General features: G+C 47.0%; 1 protein-coding gene across 1 annotated transcript; it reads left to right on the top strand.

Moving 5' to 3' along the window:
- Window positions 1-1,294: 1,294 nt before the first annotated feature.
- On the top strand, window positions 1,295-5,484 carry DLX5 (distal-less homeobox 5). Its single transcript, XM_039526063.1, has 3 exons — window positions 1,295-1,848; window positions 3,613-3,797; window positions 4,881-5,484. The coding sequence occupies exons 1-3, from the start codon at window positions 1,494-1,496 to the stop codon at window positions 5,205-5,207; spliced, it is 867 nt and encodes a 288-aa protein (XP_039381997.1). The 5' UTR covers window positions 1,295-1,493; the 3' UTR covers window positions 5,208-5,484.
- Window positions 5,485-11,425: the final 5,941 nt, after the last annotated feature.

Genomic DNA, 11,425 nt, shown 5'->3' with positions numbered 1-11,425 from the left:
TTATATTCTAAGGGGGAAAATATTTTATACCAAATTTAAAAAGCCCAAGCAGACTGGAAAGGACATTTTATATGTATCTTAGTACCTAGAACTTAGGATGAGCGAGTTCTGGGATGGAGAGGAAATCTCATAAAACCTGAATCGTAAGTGATTTAGCTACAAAACATCTTCCCACCGGCCTTTTTTTTTCTTTTTTTTTTCTGGAAGTAGCCCCGAAATAATTCTTGGCACAGACCCTCCGTTCAGAAGCACAGCACGCTGTCTCCCATTTCTACGTGTCACTCTGTCCTTTCTTTAGGTGCCATCGATTTGCTGTGGCTCGCTAAGCAGTTTCCCCAGCCTCTCTCTCTGGTCACAGCAACAGTGGGGTCATTTGCAACGAGACAGTTTTACGCGTCCAGAGCTATTTGTACATACTATCGTGTGGAGCAATAGCATTATCAAGCCACGGGGCTTGAGGAAGGCGAGAAGGATCAGGCCCGTTGAGATTCGGTTCTGGCGTCCAGTGTGAAAGGCGCCTGGCAGCCGCGTGGGGCTGTGTTACACAGTTAGTACAATGGTGAGCGTTCCACAGCGATGGGACCTTTACAACCATGTACCAGAGAAACTTACGAGCCCCTATCCCGTGCTCAATTCTCCTGCAGACCCTTGTTGATATCAGTAGGGAGTTCGGCTGCAAAACTGATACCCCGGGAAGAGGTCTTTATTGCATGCAGTGATTGAACTAGATCTATTTTAAATGTGATTCATTGTATTTAACAGAGGTTCTGCAGCATGCCTCTAAGGGGGGGGGGGAAGAGCCCCCCCTGGATGAGTGAGAAAGTTACTGATTTGTTTCCCACCAAATCAGAATTCAGAATTTAAATCAGAAATATCCGCTACGTTAGTTACAAATACCGAAGAAGCCACCACATTGAACCCCAATGTAATCCCCCTTCTCTGGACCTCCCTTCGTTATTGATCTCGCAGCAATCTACAATACGGCGATATTGGGCCAAATGTATCCCTGGTCTGAGTCCACGGCAGTGCGTGGATTTGCACCAGGAATGAATTTAGCTCCGGGTGTGTATTGAGCAGTAGTGGTGATGATCTTTCACCGAGCGTGGTGTCTATAATATTTGCACCTCTCTCTGCAGCTCACTGGGGAGCAGAGACTCTCCTGATCCCGATGTTATGCCTTGTGCATTGCTGTTGGTATTCACTTTAAAAGAGCTCGAAATGGACCTTTTTTTCCCCCCTAGCAAAGCTTTGTTGTGCAAAACTAGTTGGACGAGTTAGGGTGTCGCTGCTCCTGATTGCTCTGGCCAATGGAACCCGATCCACCCTGCTGTGCGTAAGAGCGCAATTAAGGATTTAACCAAGCCTATGCTGCGCCCTAGCCTGCAGTCTGCCAGAGACAGAGACAGACACAGAGACTCAAAGACTCCCAGCCTCCTCCCCCAGACATGTCTGCTTAGCCCTGAGCAGCCCCAGCAAGCAGCAGTCTCCAAACTATGACAGGAGTATTTGACAGAAGGGTCCCCAATATCAGATCCAGCGATTTCCAGGCTCCTTTCCAGACGTCTGCAGCCATGCATCATCCGTCTCAGGAATCTCCAACTTTACCCGAGTCCTCGGCTACGGATTCCGACTATTATAGTCCAACGGGGGGAGCCCCGCATGGCTATTGCTCGCCTACCTCGGCTTCCTACGGCAAAGCGCTCAATCCCTACCAGTACCAGTACCACGGCATGAATGGACCTGCTGGGAACTATCCTGCCAAAGCCTATGCAGACTACAGCTACGCGAGTCCTTACCACCAGTACAGCGGGGCTTACAACCGGGTACAGAGCTCTTCAAACCAGCCAGGTGAGAGCTGGGGGGTGGGCTGGGCTGGGCTGGATTAATGGGGGACATCTTGCTGGTGCGGAGGGGGAGGAAATTGAGGCGATGGGGAACAGTTTGTGGGAGTAGTGGCTGCTGGAAAGCCAAAACATCAGGGCAGAATGATTCCCCGAGAGGGTTGCTGGGATGGATCCTTCCTCGGACAGTTCTGGGTGCCTGGCTTCGTGGCGTTTTAAAATATGTATCCTGCGCAGCTAGCGATCCTTAAATGGGGTGGGAATAAAGCCACCGAATTAATCTGCATAATCTTAAAACTCCTCTCAGAAGCAGCCATCCATTAGCAAAGCAAATGCTTGTAAATTGCCCAGGGCCTCTGGGGCTGCCTCCAGAGAAATCTACGTACAGAAAGAGAAAGAATGTCGGGAGTTTGTGTCTCAAACTCCGGCTTATTTGAACTCTGAAGTGCAAAACGAAACTCTGAAGTTTGCTTCTGCCACCCCTCCCCCGGCCCCCGCGGCTGGGGAAATCCCTGGAAGGGAAGGGTGCGGATCTGGCCGGAATTCTACCTCGAAAACATTGAAATGTCCGACTGCTTGTGCAGTTGCAATGTTTTGCTTTAGCCGATTGGAGCCTGCTTGGAGATGAATGTCGTGAGGAAATTGTGGTGCTCACGGCTTGGTCAATGGCTGGGGGAGGGCAGCTCGGGTATGGAGGGGAGAGATCTAGCTTTTGGAAAGGTTTCTGGTCCGATGTGATCTGGTCCCGGCGGCGCATGTTTAATTCTGCTTGTGTTTAGCATCCCGTCAGTGTGCGGAATTAAAACCACACGCTCGCGCGCGAATCTGCTTCTCTGGGGTTCTTCTTACACAGTTCAAGATGCACACTCGGGAGCAGACGGATATACTGGGGTACCTTATCTTTCCCCTGCCCCCACCCCTTTGTGAAACAGATTGGATCGCAAACCAGACTTTTCCAGTAGCAGTCCCAATGGATTGCAGCATCTGCAATTCTCTCCCGCCAACCTCTTACGTCATTTATATACATAGATATTTGCTTTCACTTTTTTTCCCCTGTCGTTTGCTCTTGCTCATCAAATCAAAGGGAAAATAAAGGCCACTGGCGTATTAAGGCTATTTGTAAAAGAAACCAGACGCATCTGCACGCCCTTTGCAGATCAGCAGCGAGATGATTATAACTATAATCGGCCCTCTGTCTGAGCCGGAGCCGGCCACTTTCAGTTGAGCTGAAGGAGGCCAGTTTTCTTGTGGGCCTTTGAACTGTGTAGACCTCAGTATCGCGTCTTCCCAGCCTGGCCGTCTGGGCTCTGCGGGTTGGAATTCGAGACATTGCAGCCTGCAATTCAGAGACTGCAACTCGCCCGAGGGGGAAATGGAGGGATGAAATATACTGCCCAGTGCACACCCCCATCGCTGGGCTCCTTCACAATGGAACTTCAGAGGTTTAAAAACCATGACCGGCTTGTAGGACTGATCTGCAATCCCCCAGAGCTCTCCCCCAATATATTTCACAAAGAGGGAACGGAAACTGGTTAGGTGCCCCATCAGGATGGTGGGAGATTACTCCATTTACCCCTGCCAGCCCCTGTTCATTCCTTCGGCTCTATTCCACCAGTGTTTTTAAATAGCCCTCACCCCGCGCGGGTTGTGTTTGTAGAGTTGGCGGCTGCAGTGGCTGGGCCAATGGGCTGGATCTTTGTCTGCTCTTTTTCTCCACTGGGGACTTGATTTTTCCGGGAAACTCTAACCTGGTCTATTTTGGATTGTTTAGAGAAAGAGGTGGCGGAGCCCGAGGTGCGAATGGTGAATGGCAAACCAAAGAAAGTTCGCAAACCCAGGACTATTTATTCTAGCTTCCAGCTGGCTGCGTTACAGAGGAGGTTTCAGAAAACTCAGTACCTAGCCCTGCCAGAAAGAGCTGAACTGGCTGCTTCTTTGGGACTGACACAGACACAGGTAAATGCAGCCTTGAGACCTACTGCGTTTTCCTTGTCGGTATTAATACGGTCTTTCTCACCCACCAGAGAGGAGAGCCGATGCCACTGGTGAGGGATATAAATAGTAGCCGGATCCTATTCATTAAGACACGCGAGAGAGGCCTACTGTTCTTTAGATGGGCGGGGTGGGTTTCGTTTCGTTGTTGATTCCTGGTTTTTGTATTACATACAGCTCTATATTCAAAGGCTTGGGCGCTCGCTGGCGTTCACACGCAGGAGCTTTGGAAGCCGGGGTTTGTGCAAAAAGAGGAGCGGGGGGGGGGTGATGATGTCTCTCGCACTTTCATAGTCTGCTTGAAGGCTTTAGATCCATATGCAGAGAACAACTCCATGGGCACGTATCTCTAACGCCGACGTTGTCCATTACAAGCATAACCTGTCACTGTTACCTTCCGGGTTGAATTCGTGGCACAGAAAGCGATAGGTAGATGTGCTGGCCACCCACCCACCCGGCCTGCTTCTCTAGGGCGAGACTGGCGTGGTTGTTGTTTGTGTTTACACTTTACCGCCGGAAAGGCACTGGAACAAAAATAATCCTAGTGCAGAGGGCTGAGCCTGCTCAGTTTGCAGAGAGCGCAGAGACTGGAATATACGAATCTGAATCAGACGCGTTTCTCTCGCTTGCTTTCACTCCCCCTCCCCCCGGCTTCCTTTGAAATGTTTTTATGGGCTTCTATTACCCTCCCATAAACAAAATACTTCAGAAAAGGACGGCGGTGGCTTTCGCAAGGTAATTGCAGCAAGGCACTGCCGGCCGCAGACAAGGGAGGGGGTAGCGCCAGGGCAGAATCCCTACCCACGGGACCCGAGCTTGCATTCCTCCAGCCTACAGACTGAAGTTGGCCCGCAGGATCGGGCCCGACGCGATCATTGTAAATACCACACTGGATAGTAGACTGCGCTGGGTAACTGACGTGCTGGTGTCGGGAAAGATTTAACTCGCTTCTCTCCCCTCCCTGACTGAAGTCAGACCCTTAGCCTGTTGCCTCAGATCGTTTCATATTACGCTGGTATTAATCATCTTGATTTCCCCTCCTCTCAGGTGAAAATTTGGTTTCAGAATAAAAGATCCAAGATCAAGAAGATTATGAAAAGCGGGGAAATGCCTCCGGAGCACAGTCCCAGCTCCAGCGACCCCATGGCTTGCAACTCTCCACAGTCACCTGCGGTTTGGGAACCTCAGGGCTCTTCCAGATCCCTCAGCCATCATCCTCATCCTCATGCTCCAAACTCCAACCCATCCCCTGCATCCAGCTACTTAGAAAACTCCACTTCCTGGTATTCCAGTGCTAACTCCCTCAATTCCCACCTCCAGCCCCACGGCTCCCTACAGCACCCGTTAGCGCTGGCCTCTGGGACAATTTATTAGACTATTTTTTCCCCTGGACTCCTGTGTTTTACTGTTAAGGAATCATAACGAAAGGAATGCCTGTGGGGGAGTTTTAAAGGGAAGCAAAACAAAAAAAAAATTAAATGTGTAACGCTTGTGCATGTAACTTATTGCATTTCAAAGGAGACCCTTTTTTACAGACGGACATTTTTTGCTCAGCTGTGGACACTATCAATGGTGCCTTGAAATCTATGACCTCAACTTTTCCAGAGACTTTTTTTTTCAATGTTATTTTAACCCTGTAAATAAGTGTAGATAGAGGGATTAAACTGTATATTCTGAATAAATAAAATTATTTCGACCATGAGAGACGTTTCTAAAATACCCCTTTTTCCATCACAAAGAGAAAAAAAGAACAGATTCGTTTGCTTGTCGGCGAGATAGATTTGTTTAGGGCCCGAACCTGGTGCAGATAGAGACTCCTTGCTTAGAGGCGCAGTCTCATTGGAAGCACTAGGGACTGTAAAGGTTTACAGGATCTGGCCGTGTAGGTCCCCCTTGAAAATCTAGAGCTGCCCGCTAGGGCAGCTTTCATCTGGAGAATGGGCTTTTCAAAGACAATTGACACTTTACCCAACATTATTTGCAATTAAAAGAACCGTACAGATTCTAACACTGGGAAAGAGAAATCTCTCAGTAAAGCCCCTCTGAATCCTTGGCTGAGAGCAATTAGCCCTGAGAGCTCCGCACTCATCAGTCGCTAGGGTAATTATACAAATTACATTTCCTTCAAAGGAGGCTTCTAAACACGAGAAAAGGATAAAACGAGGGCAAAACTCTCCTTGTGCCTATTGAAAAGCTCGTGTCGGGTAGAGGCCAGCGGTACCCTCTGAATAAGGGATATTGGAGGAACCTTTTTAACTGTGTTCATGGAAAAGCCCAGACCTCCGAGCGATCGTTATCTTCTTCATATTTAAAGTCTTACTGCAATTAACGGGGACAATTTTCAGATAAGAGGCTGGAGATCTGATAATGGGGCAGGAGAAATGGCTTTCCCACAATACACGGGACTGATTCCAGTCGGGGGCATTAGTGATTGTATTGTGTGAGCGGGACGTGACTTCAAAATGTGTGCTGTGCTGTCGGCCTCCTCTTATGCAGAATAAAACGATCTCAACACCCTTTATTACTATTTATTTTCACTTGGAAGAATGTCTCCCCAACCCTTAAAATAAAACCCCGGACAGGCAGGCGTCCCCTGTGCAAACAGAACAGCTGCGTTCCCAGGTCTCTGTAGGGTCATTCCTCTCATGGGCCTTTAGCGGAGTTGGCCAGCTCTGGGGCAGAACTGAGCGATCGCTAAGAAAACCTGGGCTAGAAATAAGAAAATGTGTGAGAAATTGATTGCAATGCGGGAAAACGGCAGCGATCAATGTGACAAAGGCTTTTTCTTTTCCTTTCTTCCTGGATTAGAACATAAAAAATGGCATCCTGTCAGCTGAGGAGTTCAGTGAGAGCTGTTCCAGAGCTCGGAGACAGGACCTGAAAAGACACGCTTTGTACCCTCGGGCACAGTTACCTGTCTCTCGTCCCTTCTCCCCCGGCCCCTTCCTTCTTTTCTCCCCCAATTCTTGACCGCCTCTTTTTTTTTTCCAAAGAAAGAAGCCAAGGCTCGCTGTCTTGTAGCAGGTTGGGGCAAGGGGAGGGGGGAGCAATTGACTTTTAGTACAATGGATTAGTCTGTTCTGTAGAACTTCTTGGACGTTGGGAAGGGGTGTGTGTGTGTGTGTGTGTGTGTGTGTGTGTGTAGGAGGGAGGGTTGTGCAGACACACAGGCACATGCAGCATGCAATGACTTCATAAGTGTTCCTTAGTTGGGGAGGGGGGTTATCTGTAAACATTTGCTCTTTTTCTTTCTTTCATTCATTTTTTTTAACTTGCTGCTTACGGGGCAGCCTGCTCCATTTTACGTATTGTTCCTGTGCGCCGCGGTTGCTTGTTGAGTATTGCCTGCTGATTGTAAGGTTTTAGGGAATTTCCATCACTCTGAAGCTGCTGAAAAAGCTCAACTTTTATCTCCTGCTAACTTCCTCTTCATTAACAGACAAGCGTGTACTTTCTTTCTTGTTCCCTGCTTGTCCTGGCGCTGCTCTAGGCAAGCGTTATTTTCAAAACAGCTTTTGAACCTGTTATAGATGTTCCCCCTTTTGGGGATTCTCTGTCCTTTTGTTTTCAAGGTTAGGACATCAAAAGTGGAAATATATTTTCCAGCGTTTCCCCGTTCTCTTCTTTCTTTCTTTCTTTCTTTCTTTCGGATGTTTTATCCCAGCCACTTTGGTGAGCGGAGGAGAGGAAGAAAGAGGTGGGCATTTTATGCTCAACCTTGACCTTGAAGCTTTGGGCCCGCGTTTGTTTAGCCTGTTATTCAAAGCAACGGCTCCCCGGTTCTGGGCAAAAACAACCAGCTCTGCACGTAGATGTTTGGATTCAACGTCAATCCCACTCCAGGATTTAATTGCTTCTGATGATGTCGTCCCCCGCCCCGAATATCCTCCCCCCACAAATACACTGCCCGTGGCTCTGGGCAGATCTGCGATGGTTTAATACCCCGGAGCTCTGAGGCCAGGTATGTAAAGACGACTAGGTTTGGAGAGAGGCCAGTGTATATTAGTGTATATGCCCATCACTGCAATAGGTAGCTATGTGCACACCATTGCTGGAGTTGCTGTGTGAAAGCCATCAGCAGATCAGATGCGAGCACATCTCTATCTAACTAACGCGGCTTGGACCTGCCTGGGATAGGGTAGGTTTTAGGACACTTCTCCCCCATCCCTGTGTGCCCCTCTCCATCAGAACAGCCGTCCCCCGTCCAGCTCTGGGCTCTCTGCAGCTCTCTCCTTGGTGCCATTCCATTCTTGTCTTGGTAAGAGATCAGATGAACTGGCCTTTGTCTGACGTTCAGTTTGTACTGGGCGGGTTGCTGCCTTTTTTTTTTTTTTTTCCTGGCGGCCATGTGGAGTTGGGGCAATCCGGGGAGCCGCGAGGAGCCGCATTCCTGTGGGTGCCGAGCGGCTCCAGGGCTGAGCCGCAGGGCCTCACACACACACACAAGCACACACACACCCCATGCTCGCCCCCGGAAAGTGCACACACCCTGCCGCAGCGACACATACAAAGTCCCCGCTTCGCCTGTGCCCTGCAGCGTCCTCCTTGGCACCCGATAGCTCCGGATATCACAGTAACAAATGTCAGATAAATCGTCTAGGAGCCGCTCTGCTGGGCTCCCCTAATCCCGTGTCCCTGCCGGGCTCCCTTATTACAGACAAACCGTCCACTCCTGACTCCTGGTCACTCGCTAGTCGCTATAATATCTCCCGGGCACTTTCTCCGGATGGAGAGTGCTTCGCCCCTGAGAAAAGTCCAAGTTTCCTTCTAAGCACATATAAACACGCCAACCTGTCACCACATAAACCCCAGCCAGCTCAGGCAGGCATTTTTCTCGCTTTCACTTCTCTAGAGCTCCCCAATAAATTATCCCGAGCTGCAACTATTCCTTTGTATAGGCATTCAGGCCTCCAGACGTTACACATTTCAGATCTGGCAGCACCGATGTAGGAATATATCAGAAACGTGCTTCGCACATGTGTTATTTATTAAATATTTCTACCACGCAATTTTGCGACTGACAGTCTTTAGGGTGTTCAGTTGTGGATTACAGAACATATATATATTGCTTCAGTTAAATTAATCCCCCCCTACACACACACACACACACACACACACACACACACACACACACACACACACACACCCCTCCTTGCTTTCAGTCATTTGAGCGATGCCTGCAGTAATGTAATAACCTGTTTTATAGGTCCGACAAGAACCGTGGAGATAGAAATTGGGTAATTTACATGAAGCCTCTTTTTTTTTAAAGGGAGATCCTGTGTTACAGCAATTAGATATTTCTGTTCTTTGTTCTGCGGTGCCTCTGTTTACATGTGATTTATGGGGATAAGCAGTATTTTATCTGCCAAAACTATACCGTATTGGGCCTGATCCACATCCTAATGCAAGATTTATACAAAGCCGTAAAATACCGCACATTACTATCTTTAACCAAAGAAAAATACCTTAAAGACACCGTAGAGTTTTCATTTCATTCGGGTGAGGAATCTCAGTTTAGGTTCAGCCACAGGCTAAATCATGAGCACAGGGAACTGCACCCTGAAATATGGGCTGCACGTTATAGGATTTCATTGTTTTCTGCCGTTCAGAAAAGCCTGTTATGTGCATCAGACTTCAGTCGATGCGTTTGCAATAGCTATAAGGAAGCCTTTCAAGTACGAGTTCACCAAATCCTCAGCTAGTGTAAATCGAAGTAGTATCATTGACTTCACGGCTGCTGTGCACCAGCTGAGGATCTGGCCATAAATGTCAGATTCCAGGAAATCCTTACGGTCCCCTTTCCATGTAGCATATAATGTATTGTGTAACCTTTCGACTTGTGGTATCCCTTGATCCTCCCTTTTCCTTTCTTCATGCTATTCTTATTGATTTCCATGAAGAACAGACGCATGCAATTCGCGTATTATTAATATTAATTAGCAGTAACATTATTAACATTCCCAAGAATGAATTTAGTCCTTAAAGGTCATAAATCCACAGCGCCGTCATCAATTCCACCCTATAAGGAGCCCAGGACAATGGACTCTGTAGGAACTGTCGAAATTTACCTATAAACAGTTCGAACTACTTTCCAGGTTTAATACTGAGTGGGACCAACACTGTAGGCAAGAAAATATCCCCTTTACTACCATAAACCTAAAGTGATTAACCCAACATATGTCTCCTGGATTGACTTATTTTAAAAGGCTTAACATTAATACAGCGGTTATTAAAAACAAGCAAGCAAACAAAAACACTTCGATGATTTGGCCCATTAAAAAGGAAGCAGGTTGGTTTGCTTCACATCCGGGGTTAATATAAACTCATCGTGAGACTAAAGCCAATAGCCCAATGAGTAAACCTGACTAGCTGTTAGGCAGCCGTGTTAGTCAGTCTCCTTTGTTTAATTAATTACAATTAAGGCATTCTCGTCCAATTTCCTGTAGGACTCTTGATGACTTCTCCACTGAGTGAACGCGAAAGGGAATTAGGCCTATGGGCTCCATACTCGTGTGCTTTTTGCACGATGGCCAGATAGGATGCAAATTCAATTTGGATCTATTATTATTAATTATTATTATTATTATTAGGAAGAAAATGCTCCTGTTCCTAGGAAGGCGACGTGCAGATAGTTAAATCATCTGAGAGAAAGCAATCACTCCACTGACTTATTTGCTTTTTGGGGGTATGGGAGGGAGCACAGAGGTGTTTAAAAAAACCCAACAACCTAGGAAAATACTGCCTGGGACGAGATGAGCTGAGAAAAGGAATGATTTCAGACAGCAGCTCGCAGAAGTATCAGCCCCTGAATACACAACAGACTCACACTATTTGAGATTTGGACACGTAACACTGCAGACCACTGATTTGCTATTTTCTTAATTCCCGCTCTTCCTATTCCCTATGAATCAAACAGTCTTTTGTCCTTCAGAGTTTGATTTGATCGCTACTGTTCACATTTCACTTTTGTATTTTTCTCTTCCTATACCATTACTCATTGAGTGCCCCGTGAAATTACAATCGTACATTTTCAACTCAGCAACCCATTTGCAGTGCAAAAATAGGGTCTAAATAATGGCTGAATTAGCCCTACTGGACAGTTTCAGATGTAACACTCTGTAATAATTATATTGCAGGCTGGATTAGGATGCTATTATCATAATCTGGACGTTTACAATTATCTGTAATTTGCAAAGATGCGCCAGGTCTTGATTACAGCAGTTTTTTTTATCAAGCTAACCATCACTAAACAGTGACAGTAATAACAGCTAATTTTGCTGGCAATATAAGAGGTGCTGGGGTGTGCAAACAATTTCACACCTGGATGTGCTCACTCAACCAAGAATATAGAGAAAGAGCTTCTGCCCTGAGACTCAGAAAAATATTCTACACTGCTTCTGTTCAGTATAGATTTCTAGACCCTGATCATTGCTTAACAGATTTTCACTGGGGGTAAGTTTTTATTTTTTGTATACTTCAACGCACAGCTCATCTTTATCTTTTCACACTTTCGTGGTTACTTTTGCTGCTTTTCTAATTTCTGTCATCCTATTAGACTACTGTTTCATAGATTCAGAACTCCGTCCTTTTTA

Source organism: Mauremys reevesii, linkage group 2, assembly GCF_016161935.1.
Source record: "Mauremys reevesii isolate NIE-2019 linkage group 2, ASM1616193v1, whole genome shotgun sequence".
In the NCBI taxonomy this organism is placed as follows: Eukaryota; Metazoa; Chordata; order Testudines; family Geoemydidae; genus Mauremys; species Mauremys reevesii.
The sequence above is the reverse complement of the archived record's forward strand: the minus strand, read 5'-3'. Positions and strand labels throughout refer to the sequence as shown.